This window comes from Musa acuminata, chromosome BXJ2-11 (genome assembly GCF_036884655.1).
Source record: "Musa acuminata AAA Group cultivar baxijiao chromosome BXJ2-11, Cavendish_Baxijiao_AAA, whole genome shotgun sequence".
Lineage (NCBI taxonomy): Eukaryota > Viridiplantae > Streptophyta > Magnoliopsida > Zingiberales > Musaceae > Musa > Musa acuminata.
In genome coordinates this window covers 5,294,572-5,314,058 of record NC_088348.1, presented here as the reverse complement: position 1 = coordinate 5,314,058, position 19,487 = coordinate 5,294,572, and the positions used below count along the sequence as shown (strand labels likewise).

The 19,487-nt window shown below is 36.3% G+C and overlaps 1 protein-coding gene across 2 annotated transcripts; it reads left to right on the top strand.

Annotated features, from left to right (window-relative positions):
- Positions 1 to 11,053: 11,053 nt before the first annotated feature.
- LOC103970559 (beta-glucosidase 18) lies at positions 11,054 to 16,782 on the top strand. 2 transcript variants are annotated; one of them, XM_018821050.2, is made up of 12 exons: positions 11,054 to 11,410; positions 12,400 to 12,466; positions 12,620 to 12,681; positions 13,026 to 13,101; positions 13,359 to 13,433; positions 13,639 to 13,729; positions 13,832 to 14,045; positions 14,364 to 14,479; positions 15,707 to 15,950; positions 16,052 to 16,154; positions 16,236 to 16,338; positions 16,451 to 16,782. In XM_018821050.2, the coding sequence occupies exons 1-12, from the start codon at positions 11,267 to 11,269 to the stop codon at positions 16,653 to 16,655; spliced, it is 1,500 nt and encodes a 499-aa protein (XP_018676595.2). In that variant the 5' UTR covers positions 11,054 to 11,266; the 3' UTR covers positions 16,656 to 16,782. The 2 variants fall into 2 exon arrangements, with proteins under 2 accessions (XP_018676595.2, XP_009382650.2); XM_009384375.3 differs by having other exon boundaries at positions 11,055 to 11,410; positions 13,642 to 13,729; positions 16,451 to 16,781.
- The last annotated feature ends 2,705 nt before the right edge of the window (positions 16,783 to 19,487 follow it).

Genomic DNA, 19,487 nt, shown 5'->3' with positions numbered 1-19,487 from the left:
CCTGAAGTGCCAAAGTGGCGCCTCATTAAAGCACGCCGCTTGGTCCACACACGAGGCACTCGAGCCTCGCCTTGCCCAAGAGCCTAGGTGATCGCCTAAGTGCCTATTTAAATCACTGAATGACGCTAATACTCGTAGTGACTAAAGGATTTATGCCTAAAGGAAACATGGAGTGACAGAAGGAGATAAAAGGGTCACCGACAGTGGAAACCCACGAAAGCGACAACAACAGCGGTGAGAAGCTGGCAGCAACAGTGGCGGAAGCTGTAGACAGCAGCAGCGGTGGAAGCTGCAGATAGCAGCAGCAGTAGCGACGGAAGCTATAGAGGGTGCTCGTCAGTGGCGGAGGAACCTGCGGTCCTCTCCCTTGACAGTGGAAGGAACTCCACATGGAGTGACAATATAAGGAAGCTACAGACTCTTGCTAGGTCATTAGACTTGTCTATCATTGACAGAGGAAGGCTCGGACCGCTGCATCTGCAGCGGAGGCAGTTGCAGAAAGTGTCAGCGACGGAGGCAAAAGTAGCGCTAGGGTTGGCTCGGGGTTGTGCAGGCATGAAGGGTGGCTTTTGAGGGTAAGAAACATCATTATTGAATTGAATCAGACTTAAAAGTTTGGTTTGGCTCGCTTATTTGAATTGGGTGCTCGCTTGAAGCGCCCGGGTGATGCCTCATTGAAGCGTGCTACTTGATCCACACATAAGACGCTCGGGGCTCGCCCCGCCCGAGTGCCTAAGTGAGCGCTCGAGTGCCTATTTAAATCACTGAATGACACGCTAGTACTCCTAGTGACTAAAGGATTGATGCTTAAGGGAAACATGGAAAGGATTGTCATCAGTGATATGAAACCATCATGGTTTATATTAGTAGCTCATTTAGTTCAGTATATTTATAGTTAAGATTATGACCACTTGATAAATCTATGAATTTTCTGTATAATCAATTGACCAAATCAGAGAACATTAGATTATTTTTCTTAAATGTTTCTTTCATTACTGTATGAATATTTTATGTGTGTGGCTTTCATGAAAGTGGGAAATACTTGTAAAGCAACATATGCAAATCATAAATCATATGAAGGTGAGAGTTACTTAAAGGCATGCTGTCACGGACTTAGCTGGAATTGTCTAAGTCGTGAGACACCCTTGCGACCAAGATGCAAACTTAGCTTGAGTTACCTAAGTCGCGATGCACCCTTGCGCCAACTTCATGGACTTAGCTAGAATTGCCTAAGTCTTGAGGCGTCCTTGTGACATAAGCGTCTGTAAAGGTTCAGTCTAGTTGTAACCTCGTACATGTCCCAAGGACCTATAAAATAGAAAGTTGATTAAATTGTAAACGAGCGATGGACAAGTCCCAACGTCTCGCAAAGAGGGAAGTTTTACAAGCAATTCAGCAAGCACCTTGTGTGCATAGGAGAAAAGAGAGGAAGGAGGAAAATAAGAACTTTAGAAGATAGAACGAATAGTTGCAAGTCCACAAACAACTGCTCACCGGGTGCCGGGTGCGAAGGCAAGTTCCCGTCAAGTTAGTGTGCGAACTTGTGAAGATTTTTCAATGTCCGACAATATATCGAAGCCCCATCCATCCCTATGCCACCTGGGGGATTCCAGGGTGCTGAGATGGCTGACATTTCACGCGCTACAGCGGGCTTCAAAAAACAGCCCACGGCACACGAAAACGGAGTCATTTTGGGGCTTTTTGACTCGACATGGTGAGCGATTGCACTGTGCGCTGTAACCTATTCGAATATGTATTTTTACAACAAAAAACATACAAAACCAAGGTAAAACAGGCTGCCATGTCTGTGTTCAAGCATGCAAAAGTGACGAACGGTTCTTTGAACGAAGTTGTTGCGAGTGCGCAACGACCGTTCATGACAATGCGGTCTACATGGAGTGAATGGTGTAATGGCATAAAGAAGAATAGTTATCTTTCCATACCTCTTAAATTCAATGTGTTTTGAGTCAATTATCTTCCAAAATATAAGTACATTCGTGACCTTGATTTATGAACAACATTTATTCGTTAACGGAGTAACACCTTTAAAATTAAGATTAAATTTGACATATGTTAGGATAGTTGATTAAAGATGTTACTTGAATTTCGTTAAATGATTTGAAATAGGATTATAGAAGGTCAAAATTTAAATTTTCTCTAAATTAAAATAAGTGTCGTATTAGTTTGTCTTATAAACTCCCATAAGATTTTATATTTTTAATATGATTTTTCCATGATCCTCTTGTCCCTTTTTTGAAAAGTAGATTAGGGATATTAATTTAATTATAGAATATTATTCTATTTTTGAAATATATATGACTTAGTTATTCATTAAGATTATAGTAAGTTTCAGTTATTCTCTCTTAATGTAAAAGTTTTGATACTTTTAAGTGCAAAAAATTTATAGGAAATTTATAAATATAAAGTATTTACCTTTATAATTTTTGTTACCATATATTATTCTTAAAATTAAGATTAAATTTGACATATATTAGGATAGTTTGTAGAAGTTATTGTTGACATTAATAAAATATGTGACTTTAAAGTTAGAATACATTTGATCGTGCATTGATATTTAAACTTAGTTGTACGAGTAATTAATTTAAATATAGTTTTTATTTAATGTAAAATTAATTATCAGATATTATTTGTTTAATGAAATGACGAGTCTAATGAGAATTAGATATAATGTTATTTCTTTGATACATATATAATATAAATCATTCGAAATTATAAAAAAATATATGTTAAATAGTTGGATAAATTTTCATCATTTCAATTGCTTTTGTTGAGTTGTACCTCAACTTATATCTTATGTCAACAATCAATTAATTTTTAAAATTTAAAAATTTTATTGATTTATTAGATATAGAATTTGATATACTTGGGTAATCTAAAACCAAATTTATTCAATAAATTTCATTAATTTGTCATATATTTTATTTTAAAAATATATAAATATATATTTTTGACTGAAAAGTTTTTGAGTGGTATATTTAATTAAAATATTTTTCAAGCTAATTTAGGTTTATCCAACTTAGTATTTCAAAAGCTAACTATATTGATTAATGTTATTCTTAATCAAATTTGGGGACCAAATTTCTATTAAGTGGGGGAGAAATGTAATCACCGATAATTTCTTCATTAACATAAATTAATTACTATAAATGATATATTACTTCATTATTAACTTCTATATTTATGTATTATAGTTAAGGAAATAATTAAATTTGGTTTCCTTAATCACATGGATAAGTTAGGAATTCTACTAATCAATTAAATTATTAATTGATTTATTTCCTAATATGTGATTTGATATTTAGGAAGTAAATAGTTTACATTCCATTTTTGTGCATGAACTATAAAAAAAATATTATATTACCTTTTTGTGTGTGAAAGCAAATGTAAAATAAATGAAAAATAAAAATTAAATTATTACTTATCTCTCGGGGAGATCATCTTCTCCTATATAAATGGACTACTCATCCCTCATTCTCTACTAAGCCTAATAATAGGAGGATTGAGGAGATGACTTTCCGGGGAGATGATATCCAAGAAGGGATAATCAAAGAGAGGTAGGATCTTTTTTTTAAATTAGCTTTGATTTGTATTTTGAAATCTTAACAGTGAGATTGTTACAATTTTATAATGAATGATGATGTTTTAATTTCGAAATTTTATTATTTATAAATAATAATAATTGATTTGTGATGTTAGACTGATTATTTGATTTGTGTTGATCTTTTATGTTTAAGTGAATTTTAATATTAATTTAATTATTAAAATTATTATTTAGTATAATAATTCTAATTTATTTAATTAGTTATATCTATGTTTTAAGAATTATGTGTGAATTTCTGTAATGCAATTTGTTTTAAATTTTAGATCATGAATTTAAAGTTTTAATTAATGTATTTGAGTAATTCTTTAATAATTTTAAATATTAAAATCTAATTTGATAAGAGGAGTCTAATTGGGGTCTGACTTGAGTCAAATTGATCGATCAGATCGAATCGACTCAGACCATGTGGTCATGTACAACCTAGCTTATGTGACTAAGTACAACCTAGCCCATGTGGTCAAACATGACCCAACCCATGTGACTAGGTACGATCTAGTCCATATGGCCTTGTATGACCCAACCCATATGACTAGATACGTTCTAGTCTATATGGCCATGTATGATGGCCCAGCCCATGTGGTGAGGTATGACCCAACCATATGGTTAGGCATGCGCCAGCTCATGTGGCTAGGTACAATCCAATCCATGTGACCATGTATAACCTAACTCATATGATAAGGTACGATCCAATCATGTGGCTTAGCATGGGCTAGTTTATGTGGCTAGGTACAACTCAGTCTAGGTGGTCAGATATGGCCCCAACTCATGTGTCTATGATCAATTCGTGAGCCAAGCATGACTTAGTTCAATGGTAAGGCCTAGCCCAACTTATAAGTGAGGCTTAGCCTAGTCCATGAAGTTAAGCCTGCCCAGCTACGCGATTGATATTAGACATATCATCGCTCCTTTTATATAGCCTATCGTAACTCAACTCAACCTAGTTTTTGGAACAAGTATATGCAATGTATATGACCCGCCCAAGACTCAAGTGGGTTGGTTCGATTTGGGTTAGCACTATACGACATAGTCCAATCTCCTTCTCTATTGGTTGAGCTCATTAATTGACGAAATCAAACAGATTTGATTAGTTAAAGCCGATTTAGGGTGATTCCAAACTAACTTGACTAGTTCAAACCTATTTGACCTAATCGAGATCAATCAGGATCCTTATAGAACCAGTCCAGAATCACCCTAAACCGATCGATTAGATCGGTTTAGGGTGATTCCGGACTGGTCCTATAAGGATTTGATATTTGTTCTGTTAGATCATAATCAAATTGAGTTTGGTTTAAGTCAATTGAGCTATTCCAATTAGGGTTTTGATTGATTGAGGACTATTGAGATATTAATGTTTAATGCTTTTATGATTTGATGAATTTAAATGTTTTATTTGAAGGTGTCGTTTGAAAATGATTATTGATTTTCTATGTTTATGATATTGATATGATAAGTATCATATAGTAGATGCGACTAGACTAGTAGTTCACATTGGGAGTGCAACCTGTGAAAGGAGCTACGGGCCCATCATAGTATGGAGCCACCAATGAACATCGTCTAGTAGATTTACATCAAGTATGGTCTCTCATAATATTTAATCATATTGATTTCTTGATGTATGCATGAGTAATTAAATGAGTGTAAATGAATGATCATGGATGTTTATGTATCCCTACCGAGGGCAGGTATGGCGATTCCCTTCGGGGATTAGCGGGCCATCAGACATGATGGTTAGATGGTTCCTCCATCCGTTGTTGGGAGGAACGTGTCTCCACTTGGGCGGGTGAGAGATACCACTCCATCCGCTGTTGGGAGTGCGATATAAATTATCTCCATCCGTTGTTGGGAGGAATCCATCCCGTGGAATATGCCTCTCCATCCGTTGTTGGGAGAGTGCACCATTGGGTGATGTACGCCTTTGTTATTATGTATGTGTTGCAGGTGGCTGATGCATGACTTTGTTTATTATGCAAGAAATTATCATCATTTTTCTTATGCATAAGTTTTATGATGAATAAATATATTTTCATATTGAATTATTGATATTTGTTTATATTTCATGAATATTAAAGATTATTTTTATGATTTTTCTGAGGTTCCTATCGGTGGTTGCTGATGTATTTTTATTTTATATTTATTTTCAGAGTAATCTACTATTGTGTAATAGATCTGGATGGAAGAGACTTGTGACCCTATGAAGAAGATATCATTTTTCTAGCTAATAGAATATTTACTACTATAAAGATAATGATTTGAATTCAAAGACAAATGAGAAGAAAAGAGGAAGTTTATTATGTAAATTATGAATAATAAATTAATAATTTATTATTCTTTTTATAAATTCGGGATGTGACATCAATCATACCCCGGTGGGCATGGATCAAAAGTTTTATCTTCCTAAAGCTAAGAAACTCAAAGGTGGGTTATTACATTGCCTCTTGTTGATCTGTGGATGAATCGGTCAACGAAAATAGTAAATTATCTTACACCATGACAACTATGCAGGTCGTGCTGCAATGATTGGTTTTTTCATGACTTATTTCATCGATAGCTTAACCGACATCGGGCTTGTTGGTCAAACGGGTAACTTTTTCTGCAAAACCATGTTATTTGCAACCATAGTATGGGTACTGCTGATAAGGGAAAACAGAGATATCAAGAACTTAAAGAAGCTATTCAAGGAAACGACTATGTATTGTTAGTTTGGCAAGTCCCATAGTCACACATCGGGAAAATCAAACTTGTTATCTCCTATTAGAACTATAAATAAGGATCTGAGCTTTGAAGTCAGATGCACCACAAGAGACACCACAAGTGGCACCACAAGAAAAACCTAAGTGTTTACTTTGGGTTTAAGTCCACACTCAGTTAAATAGTTTGAGCTTATAATTTGGGTTTTTTCTTGTTTAGTATTTTCGGGTGTTTTATGGCCTAGGAACATCTTCCTAAGGCATTTGTAATAGTCCCTCTTTTATAGTAATGATTTGCTCCTCTTTCGTCCGTGGATGTAGGTCAAAGTCAATTGATCGAACCACGTAAATTTGGTATTCTTGTCGCTTTTATCTTTTCGCTTTATTGTCTTTGTTGGGTTGCCAAAATTATCCTTTGGTAAATTTTTTGATGCTAGCTCTAACAAACTAGCATCAGAGTCTGGCTTCGGGATCATTTGGCAACAATGACAATAACAAAGATTGTTGTTGAGAAATTCGACAGAAATGTCAACTTCGGCATGTGGCAACTCAAGATGGAGGCCATTCTGATTCAAGACGGAGTTGATTTAGCACTATAGGAAGTTGAGAACATTCCAGATGATATATCAAAAGAAGATCTTGCGGCAATGGATAAGAAGGCCCGATCAAGCATCATTCTAAATCTCTCTAACGAGATTTTACGGGAGGTAGCTATGAAGACTACAGCTAAGAGCATGTGGGACAAGCTTAAAGCTTGTACATGAAGAGGACAGTGGAGAATCGTCTCTACTTGAAGCAGAGTTTGTATATGTTTCGGATGACTGAAGGTACATCTATACTCTCACATCTTGATAAATTTAATTCCTTGATTATGGATTTGGAGAATATATATGCAAAAATTGATGACGAGGATAAGGCCCTGTTACTCTTGTATTCTCTTCCCAAATATTTTAAGCATTTCCGTGATACTTTGATTTATGGAAAAGAAACAGTTTCGTATCAGGAAATTAAATCTGCACTAAGATCTAAGGAGTAGATAGACAGGAATATCATTGGGGAAAGTAGAGGGAATCAGGCTGAATGTCTGGTTGTTAGGGGGATAAAAGAGAATTTGACAGTAGTAGATTTAAATCTAGATCTAAATTCAGACATAGAAATTTGGAGTGCAGATATTGTCATAAAATAGGGCACATTAAATCTGATTGCTTTAAATTGAAAAATAAATTAAAGCAAAAGGAAAAATTTGTTGAGAAAACTATTGAATCCATTGAAGCTAGTGTAGCAACTGATGAAAATATTGGAAATATTTTCTCTACTATTGATAACAAGACGAGGTCTAAAAATGAATGGATTTTAGATTCTGGTTGTTGTTATCACATGTGTCCTAATAGAGATTTGTTTTCCACATATGAATCTTGTAATGGTGGAATTGTTTTGATGGGCAATAATGCAGCATGTGATGTTGTTGGTAGAGGAACAATCCGAATTAAAATGCATGATGGTATTGTGAGGATGCTCACTAATCTTAGACATGTTCCTGATTTAAAAAAGAATCTCATCTCTTTAGGCACCCTAGAGGCCCTTGGGTGTAAATACACAGCTGAAGGTTGAGTTATGAAAGTTTCTAGAAGTGCTCTTGTTGTTATGAAAGCTTGTAGGTCTGGTAGCTTATATATTCTGCAGGGAACTACTGTCACAGGCTCGGTTGTAGTCTCGTCATCATCATTGTCTGATTCTGACATCACCAAATTATGGCATATGAGTTTGGGTCATATGAGCGAAAAAGGTTTGAGCATATTGAGCAAAAAGGTCTACTTTATGGATAGAGTACTGGGCCACTGGATTTTTGTGAACACTGCATTTTTGGAAAGCAGAAAAGAGTTAGCTTCAATTCTCCGGTAGTTCACAAAACAAAAGGTACTCTTAACTATATTCATTCAGACCTTTGGGGTCCAGCTCATGTTCAGTCTAAGGGTGGTGCCAAGTATATGTTGACTTTAATTGACGATTATTCTAGGAAAGTTTGGGTTTATTTTTTGAAGCATAAAAATGATGTTTTTCTAACCTTTAAATAATGGAAGACTTTGATTGAGAAGTAGACGTGTAAACAGATTAAGCAGCTTCAAACAGATAATGGCATGGAATTTTGTGAAGGCGACTTTAATGAATTTTGCAAAATGAAGGAATTGTTCGACATCACACTGTTAGGATGACGCCTCAGCAAAATGGTGTGGCCAAACGTATGAACAAAACGCTCTTAGAGAGAGCAAGGTGTATGATTTCAAATGTAGGATTGACAAAGGACTTTTGGGCAGAGGCAATTAATATGACTTGTTACGTTGTCAACCGCGCTCCTTCTGCAGCACTTAACTTTAAAACTCCGGAGGAAGTTTGGTCAGGTACTCCTGCTGATTACTCTGATTTAAAATTTTTTGGGTGTCCAACATACATGCATGTAAATGAAGGAAACTTAGAGCCTCGAGCTAAAAAGTGCATTTTCCTTGGGTATGCTTCTGGGGTGAAAGGATACAGATTATGGTATTTTTATTCCAAATCCCCAAAATTTGTAATTAGTAGAGATGTTACTTTTTATGAATTGTCTATGTTATCTTCCAAAGAGGATTCTACTAGTTGTATAAATGATAATGCGCAGAAGCAGGTGGAGCTTGAGATTGGTAGGTCTGATTCTTTTCAGTCGAACTCTTCTACTTAAAGAATACCAGTAGATAGTCTTGAGTCTACTGATGAAGTTGCTCAATATTCTATAGCCAAAGATAGACCACGGAGAGATATTCGACTACCACAAAGATATGCAAATTTGATTGCATATACTCTGTCTGTTGCAGAAGAAACAAGTGAAGTTGGTGAGACTACTTCCTACTCAGATGCAGTTTCTTGTGATAATTCCGCTAAGTGGTTGATCGCGATGAATGAAGAAATTGAATCTCTTTATCGGAATAGAACTTGAGATCTTGTGAAGCCACCTTCGGGTAAGAAAATTGTTGGATGCAAATGGGATACCATTGCTGAGGGGAAAGTCCTTGTTAAGAAAATTCATACGAAGCACAATCCAGCTGATATGCTTACGAAGCCTCTTCCGGTTTACAAGTTTAAGCAGTGCTTGGACTTGATTGGTGTTCATTGTTGGTGATTGCCCGTTGGGGATTTTATGAAGAAGGTAGAGCAGGTTTTGTTGGGACATGCCAAGGTGGAGATTTGTTAGTTTGGCAAGTCTCATAGTCCCACATCAGGAAAATCAAACTTGCTATCTCCTATTGGAACTATAAATAAGGATCTGGGCTTTGAAGTCAGATACACCACAAGAGGCACCACAAGAAAAACTGAAGTGTTTGCTTTGGGTTTAAGTCCACACTCAGTTAAATAGTTTGGGCTTACAATTTGGATTTTTTCTTGTTTAGTATTTTCAGGTGTTTTATGGCCTAGGAACATCTTCCTAAGGGATTGGTAATAGTTTATCTTTTATAGTAGTGATTTGCTCCTCTTTCGTCCGTGGATGTAGGTCAAAGTCAATTGACTGAACTATGTAAATCTGGTGTTCTTGTCGCTTTTATCTTAAATCTAGTGTTCTCGTCGCTTTTATCTTTCCACTTTATTGTCTTTGTTGGATTGTCAAAATTACTCTTTGGTAAATTTTCTGAGGTTAGCTCTAACATGTATGACAAGCTAATGGCAAGCAACCTGGTAGGATGATGCTCCTGGCGACTCCAAGAAGTGAATTCTAATAGCCAGTGTTCTTTAGAACTCCATCTCTCGTGTTTTGCAAGCAAAGCTTTTGTTGTGTCTTCCTTTGGAAACAACTCCATCTCTTATGTTTTGCAGGCTAAGCTTTTGTTGTCTTCCTTTGGAAAACAAGAGAAACAACTATTTAGATCAACACCTATAAATAATAATATCTGGAAGTGGCTAGCTGCGTGACTTGAGTCATTAACTTATCCTTTAAGCATTAATGTTCCGTCCATGTGAAATGCTGGCAATTTTGGTGTTTGGAGTCATTTCAAGACACCTATAAATGCTGGTTTGTGTGCATCTGTTAGAGGTGAGACATTAGCCATATTTTCAAATGTCCGGATCTTCATATATATATATATATATATATATATATATTTCAACTCTTGCAAGGATGAGGCCAAAACAATATCATTATGAGCCCTCATAACACTCGTAAAATAATAGCAACAGAAGGCTTTCGTCAGAAAACCCAGAATCAAATAGTAACATTGCTTTCTTTTCTACTTCAAAAACATCAGAAACGACGTGGATATTTGAATCGTGAGTCTCATTGGGCTAAAATATAACACGTTTTCGTATGTATGCGCCAATATAACACGCAAGCGACATCTACTTAGCTGTACACAGCATCTCCACGAACAAATCGTGCGTCGTTGATCCCCCATGTTGGCCACGTGGACAACTGGACGCCATCTGATGAAACATCTCACTGGGGAATCCAAGTGTCTATCTATATTGATATATGCTCATCCTTCTCATTAATGTGCAGTAGGTATATATTTGTCGATTAATATACCTCCCGCGCGGCTCATATGACTCGTAGAATATTGAAACGAGTGCGTAAAGAATCCACAACATCTGATCCGTAGCAACCAAAGCTGTTCAGTATTTTAATCTGAGTTGTGATTCACGTGAGATCCCGATGACGATTAAACAGGGAAGAAATAAAACAATATGTTTGGGAAATCCAAAATAGGACTGTGGTGGGTCCTCTTTCTTGATTGTCAAACCTCATCGTTTGAGCAGAGCTGATCCATCATCGTTGGCCATGTTCGTTAGCTCAGAGATCCACTCGTGAGTCCTCCAGCTCGAGGCTCTTTGACCAACTAGATAAGCGACCCTATCGGTTACTACTCCGAAGGAAGGTTGACGCACAGGTCGGTCGGCGATCCCAGGTTGCATGTGGACGTACGAATAGAGCGTGCATATGGAGAGGAGGAAGAAGGTCGTCGTCGTCCTCGCATCCGCTTTCATCTTCCTCGTGCAGTCGTTGGTTTCCACCACTTGTGCTCTCCGCCGGGATCAGTTCCCTCCATCTTTTCTCTTCGGGACCTCAACCTCCGCCTACCAGGTACTCATCACTTCCTCCTTCTGTACTCGTCACTTCCTCTTCCCACCATCGTACGCTATCTATGGAGTCTGGAAGAGGATCATCCGTCACGAGAAGAGTAGGAGACTGCAGTGATGCGTGCGCTAATATCGATTGCTGCTGGTCAAATCTTGTCAAGAAAGAGAGGACAATAATATTGATAACTTTCATCTTCTCTTTCCTTCTTTTTCCACATCTCGGTCATTTTGAAAAGAAGGGAATCTGTCGGGTGAGTGGCTTCTCCTCCTCCTCCTCCTTCATTGATGGAACTTAAGAAAGGTCTATTACCTAATAATATCCCTGACATCTTCGACAAACGCAAAGGTCACGGGAAGGAGATAACACTCGAAACACGACGTCGATAATTGTGCAGGAATAGTCTTCTTGATTCCTTGCGGCTCATTGCCACGTTGTTTGATGTTGACTTTCGCTGCGATGTCTTTCACGCATTCATCCATCTACTGACTGTAGATATGGTCATGTTTTTTAAGTACTGTATTAGGTGGAGAAGGGGGATAATAATTTTTTTTTAAATAAAAAAATAAAGATTAATAAATAAAAAAAATATATTAAAAAATCGATATAAGATTAATGTGATTCGATACCTCTCACTTACATCTATAAAATAATTAAAATTTTTATCACATAAAATTCGAAGAATTTATATTTTTCTTTTGTAAACCGCGGTGTCTTCTTTATGCAACATAGAGAGAAATTCAAGACTCCCCAAAGATAAAGCCCTAATTTTTATGATAAATTTTTTTCTTACACTACGATTTCTTTTCTCCAAGACATTAATTCTCAAAATCTTAAAATACTTACCTATCCCAATAGTATGAAATGACTTTCTTTGGATGGTAAACAAATAGATTTTATGAGAGAGAAAGAGAGTTAATACTTGGACAAGTCAGCTTGCATTTAATAGGTTACTGTTGAATTCTCTCGCAATCTCAAACTTCTTTTGATCGTAGATCGAGGGTGCATATCAAGAAGGTAACAAAAGCTTGAGCAACTGGGACGTCTTCACTCACTCACAAGGTATGTCATGTCTCTCTCTCTCTCTCTTACCATGTTTATATTACTCGACCCTCCTGCCTCTTCTTCATCCATCAACTTGTCGAGTCTCTGCAGATGAACACAAGTTTGTATGTATCATTCATGCTTGTTTGTTTTGGTTCTTCCACTGTACAGGAGGCAAGATAAAGGATGGCAGCAATGGAGATGTTGCAGCTGATCATTACCACATCTACATGGTATCTCTGTTCATGATAACAAATGAGTAGTAGGCTTTTAGGCTCCTATTTAGCTACTAGTTTTGTGATTTCACGCCATAGCTGAGTCGAGTCTCTTTCATGCTATATTAATAATGAGGAGAAACCTTGAATCGAACTATTGGAGTTTATACCTAACCTCCAAATTTAAAGTTGAATCTTTTAGGGCTGTTTTGTTTCATATTTGCACATCTCAAGCATGAACAATAATACTTAGATTATTGAAAGTTTCATATTCTAGTTTTCTACGTCTGTGTTGCTGATGATTACATCGTATTTATGTCACCCAAATTGCACGTTCTAATCAAGAGGAGTGATTTATGCAGGAAGATATTGAGCTGATGCATTCACTCGGAATCAACTCCTACAGGTTCTCCATTTCATGGTCGAGAGTCCTCCCAAGTTAGTGCCCAAAGAACTAAGTTGTGTTATCTCAATAGACTTTTAACCACGCGTGATTTCTATTCTTCTATGTTTATGCTTATTTATGTGGATAATTATGCATAATCGGTAGGTTTTATCTTATCTAACCAAGTATATTTGTGATCATAATCATATGATATGATCCATTTGGGATGTTATTGTAAATTCGTATATGTTATTGTCACGGACTTAGCTGAACTTACAGTATGGTAACAGTTATATGTTATTGTCGCCAGGAGGTCGATATGGGAAGATTAATCCGACAGGCATAGCATTCTACAACAACCTTATCGATTCCCTGTTGCTAAGAGGTAGTCATCATGTCATTATTTGTTTCTCACACAAACAAAAGAGTGCTCACATCGATCATATCAAACTTAAGCGAGTCGATTACGACACTAAATGACTTGTTATTGAAGTTAATAGTTTGATTTTATATTTTTCGGGAACATTTTCATCTCTTCACCGAAAAATAAAGCATCTAATGTTTTGGATCTTCGCATACCGTAATTGAAGCAGGCATAGAACCATTTGTCACATTGAGTCACTATGACATTCCTCAAGAACTCGAAGATCGATATGGAGCTTGGCTAAGTCCAAAAATACAGTATGCATTTCTTCTTTATCCTTTTCTTTCATATGACTGTAGTTAATTTCATTTTCTATTAGATATGTTGAGCTAATTATCATTCATGATGTGAATTTTCAGGAAAGATTTTGGATATTTTGCTGAGGTTTGCTTTAGCAAATTTGGTGATAGAGTGAAGCATTGGACCACATTCAACGAGCCACATATGATGGTGAGACATGGATATGGCACCGGAGAGTATCCTCCCGGGCATCGCAATAAAGAATTTATAGCCGGTCACAATGCGATATTATCGCATGCTACCGCAGTGGAGATCTATAGGAAGAGATATCAGGTACAAGTTTTGTCATCAAATATAAGAATTTATCTCTCTTTGTTTTTTCTTTTTTTGCGGAAAGAAAAAGTATCTATTACTTCCTCACGGATCTACAAAAGGACTCATGAAGGTCAGCAGTATCCAGTTAGATTACAGTGATGTATTATGCAGCTCAGTTTGATGTCTGATTTGCATCCTCTTCTTTGAATATGGAACCTCAGAATAATTAGTTCAATTGTAAACTTAAAATCAGCATTAGTTTTTGTGATATTATTATAGTACTTGCAAAATGTCTTTCATTTCTAATCTTCTTTCTTTGCTTGATTCAATCTAAAGGTGAAACAGCAAGGCATGATTGGGATTGTAATTTTCATGTGCTGGTTTGAGCCACTCAGGAACAACTCATTGGACTTTCTGGTAGCCCAACAAGTAATGTCCTTCCAAGCTGCATGGTAATTTCTCCATCCATCAAACTATTAGTAGATGTACTATCAACTTATTTGTTTTCATGTAAGTGCAAGTTTAGATAATTCTTGCTGCTTGTATACTTGAAACATAAGAAATTATTTCTATTATGTCTTTCTATATATTAGAAGAATTCATTAACACCACTCTGCGAGGGAGGAGTAGCCACCAAAACGGTTGATGGGATAAGAAAGAGAGAACGTTGTATACGAACAAATACAAGCAGATTGTAACAGGCAGCAGAATTAAATGGAATCATAATAAAATAGGACACCAAGATTTACGTGAAAAATCTCTCCAAAGTGAAGGATAAAAATCATGAGGCAAATTAGAGAAAATCCACTATAAGAATAATGAATATACAAATCTCAAAGTCTCTTACTCAAAACTCTAGCAACAATCACAAGAGAATAACTGGGATACAAGGATTACGTCACTGTGTACAATATCCAAAATCTCCCCAAGTAATCATAGTAAGAATCTACTATAGATCCGATCATAGCAAGAATCTATTATAGATCTGATCTAATATGAGATGAGAACACTGCCTAAATGATTGAGAAGGGTCTCTTTGCATTGCCCTTGTCTTTCTTTTGTTTTTCTTTCTTTTTCTCCTCTTTTTGAATCACATTGCTTCTACCCCTGTTGTAATTTTTTTTCCTATTTTTCGTAACCACCACACTCCCTTATTAGATCTAGGTTTAGGTTAAAAGAAAAATGAGTTATGGACTATTCAAGCTCATCAAAGAGCTAAACTCATGGGCTGTCAACCAAACAATGATAAGGTTACTTCTTTCATTTGTGATATTGGGTCTAAGTCATAAAAAGCAATCTCTCTATCTTCAGATATAAGAATTTAATTTTTCTCATATCCTATATGGGTCAAAGTCTAATGCATTGGATACATCATTAAATAATTCTTGCTGTTGTATACTTGAAACATAACAAATTATTTCTATTATGTCTTTCTATATGTTAGAAGAGGTTATTAAGTCATAGAAACAATCTCTCTATCTTCATAGATAAGAATGCATACGTTAATTTTAGAACATCATTTTATTGGTTACAGACCTCTCTTGCTCTACACCTCATTAGCATTTAAGACCGCAAAAATTTCACCTTTCGTATTCATTAACAATGCAATAATCTAAGTTTTTTTTTTCTAATCTTTTTGATAGTTCTTATAATATCCTTTACATACTTGTGTTTTGTAGGTTTCTTGATCCAATAATCCATGGTGATTATCCACCCGAAATGCGGCAGGCTTTAGGTTCAAGACTCCCCACATTCTCAATCAAGGAGAGGAGAAAGCTTCAATATAAGTTGGATTTTATTGGAATCAATCACTATACTAGCTTGTACGTCAGAGACTGTACCTTTTCTCCATGCAAGTCAAGTAGAAATATAGGTGAATCATTTATCTACACCGAAAGAAATGGAATTCCCATTGGAAAACCAGTAAGCTTCACAAGAAATATATCAGATTATATTCATGTCATGCTCTATCATATATATAGATGGTCTCGTCGAGTGGCTTATTGTTCAATTACGTTTCACAGACCGCAATGCCAAATTACTATGTTGTTCCTTACGGCATCGAAGAGGTGGTTTTGTACACCATGAGAAGATACAATAACACCCCCATGTTCATCACTGAAAACGGTACGTATGATTTCGATTATTGTCATCACATGATCACATACGTAACTTAGCTTTATGATCACGGTGTTCTTAACTTCGTAGGTTATGCCCAACACAGCAACTCTTCGATGACGGAGTTACTGAATGACAGCGATAGAGTGGACTCCATGCGTCAGTATCTTACATATCTAAACAATGCCATGAGGTTAAATTCTTATGCATCAGTTCCCTTCGCAAATGTCAAATGCTTCACTAACATCACTCGATAGAGTACTCAAACGTATATGTAAGTTGATGTCTTGTGCCTGTTGGTGCAGGAAAGGGGCAGACGTTAGGGGTTACTTCGTGTGGTCTCTCATAGATAACTTCGAATGGCTTTATGGGTACACCATGAGATTTGGACTCCATCATGTGGACTACAATACACAGAAGAGGACACCAAAGTTATCGGCGAGGTGGTACAAGCAATTCCTACATGGTGTTGAGGGACAACATGAACATGAGCAAGTAGATACGATTTAAGATGAGAGAGTCGATTAACTTGTATGAAAATGAAGCACTTTTTTTTTTGGGTATATTCATCCATATACAATAATGTTGATATAATTCGTTATAAAGTTTATTTGTTTGCTACCTCTTAACGTTAATCTAGTAAGGTCAAATTTTAGTTGCCTCGTCGAGGTGGGAGACGGATGGAGATGGCTTGATCCTTTTTGTTGAATGATAGCACCATGAGCTTTGAGAATATCATATATCATGCATGTTATGTCTTAAGCTTCGGAAGGATCCTCTCATCACCGTAAAGAGCATAAACACCATATGACACTGGAAAGGTATCTACGAAAGAGAAGGTACCGAGTGGTTACTCGATAAAACCTCCTCTTTGCTCAAGTCACTTATATTCGAAGAGAAGCGAGCGAGAAACAGTGGCGTTTAGATACAATTCTGATCATAAGTATATACGTCTTTAGTTGCCATGAGAACAACGCTGTAAAATCCTTTGTTACATATGGTTATGAAACATATTTTCTATTTCAATAATATGTTATTCTATTGCTTAAATAATATTGTTATCATGATGTTCACAGATTTAATAAAATATACTAAATTGAAAACTAGATTCATTCAAACTTGATCACGCCATGGTATGGTGGTAGTGTTAGTATAATATCGAAAATCAATTTAGGATCTAATTAGTATCCTATTCTAACTTAGAGATAATTATGTGATGAAAATATTGTTAGTCATACGTGTCCAACAAGCCAATCATATGAGTGATGACACGTGTGACTTCACATACAATTATTTTGCTTATTATATTTTGGTATTTATCACTTTATATTGATTATTGTATATATGTATTTATATATTGTGATGTCTTTAGATATGTGCAATGAAAATCAGATCATGATGAGATCACGATAATGAGACATATTCGCCTTTAAACATAGATCATAAATAATCCCGGTCATAGGTTACTCGAGAGGGATATCGAGATAACCGAACAGACTAGTGTGCTGTATACTCGTCCATATGATGGATGTAGTTGGTCTCATAGTTGCTCGTGTGGGGATACTAGGGATACAATATAGGTGCTCATTGGAGAATTAGTTCACTGATTGTCAGACAGCGATTCAGTAGTCTTAGTGGTGTATCTGGTCCTTAGACTTGAGACACTAAGGATGTCTTTGTATGAGTGCTCCACTCTTTGATATCAACATATAGGTTTGGATGTCCCAGATTTAGCACAGTCGGTCTTTGGGAGTGGTAGTCAACCTTACTACTGAGTGTTGATAGAGGATCATCCACTATCGGTATCATGAGAGGAATATCTCATGTATTCTTGCTCAGACAAATCCCTAGCCAAGATCATTCGGATTGAGAGAGAAAGAGTTCTCCGAGAGAATCCGATTAGAGCAAAACTCGAGTAGAAACTATATGGGTTTGACAGCACCATACCCGGTATATGGTCTTTGAGATATTAGATGGATGAAAGACTATAGGTACACGGTAACTGAGGACAGCCATGTCCAATGGATTGGATTCCCCTGTATCGTCTAGGGACTGTGGCGTAGTGGCATAAAACGTCCGCAGTCGATGAGTCGAGTGAATTATTATGGAGATAATAATTTATTGAGCCAGAAGGAGTTCTGACAAGTATGACTCACGGCCAGCTCGATATTGGGCCTAGAGGGTCACACACATATGGTAGGCGTTACGATGAGTAGAGGTTCGGATATGAGATATCCACCAGAGCCCCTATCTTATTGGATATCCAATAATCCCTTGAATTATTGGATCCTATTGACGAGATCCAATAAAAGCCCATGAGATATTACTGGATAGAGATCCACTAATTTAATAGGCTTGAGTAGTTGGATGAAGATTCAATACCCAATATGGGAGGATCCATTAAGGTTAAGTTGACAGGGGACCTCTATAAATAGGAGGGATTCAGTGGTTCATAGGCTAGAGTCTTTGCTTGTCTCTCCTATTCTCCTCCCCCTCTCCACCTCAGAGCAGGCCTGGAGTTTTGAGGAGCGTCATCGTAGCCCTGCTATATGGATCACCGCTAGAGAGGAGGACGCTTGACCCCCTTCACCCTCTCCTAGAGATTTGCAAGGATTCAGGATATACGATGTCCCTATATAACATAATATACTATATACGCGGTTTTAAGTTTTATGGATTTTTTGTGCACCAATCTTTGCACAACGACGAATAAATCTTTGGAAAATTGGAGATTTTGTTTTCTATTCTTCCGCTACACATGTGATGTCTCCCCCAAGATTTCCCAACAAATATTATCCATAGGAATAGTACTCGAGCCTCACATACATTAAATTATAACTAGTATGCTAATAGAAATATAAATAATATGTATATATTATCCTCACTTAGTTATATGACTTATGATATTTATGCTTATAAATGATATGCTCATATTTTTTGCTTTTAAAGTTGAAATACATGTTTCAAAAAATAAGTTATTCATAATGTTTTATGAAATTTTGGTTGAGCATGTACAAGTATCAATGTCTATCTTAAATATATTTTATAGTAAGAAGGCATTGTCCCTTCGTATCACAAGATAAAGTATATTAGCAAATTTAAATATGAGGTTAAGTTATAATATTAAATATGTATATAGTGACTAGAAGTGGTGGTTGAATTTTAATTGATTTTAAATGAATCTCCTTGGATGAGTTTGACTTTGATTAAAGTAGAAAAGTTTAAATTTTAAATATCATATATGTGGAGGATAATAAACTATTTAGATATAGATGAAGTAATAAAAAATTAAAGAGATGTATTAATTAATAAGGAGGAGACTCCCGATGGTAGAGAGGTATC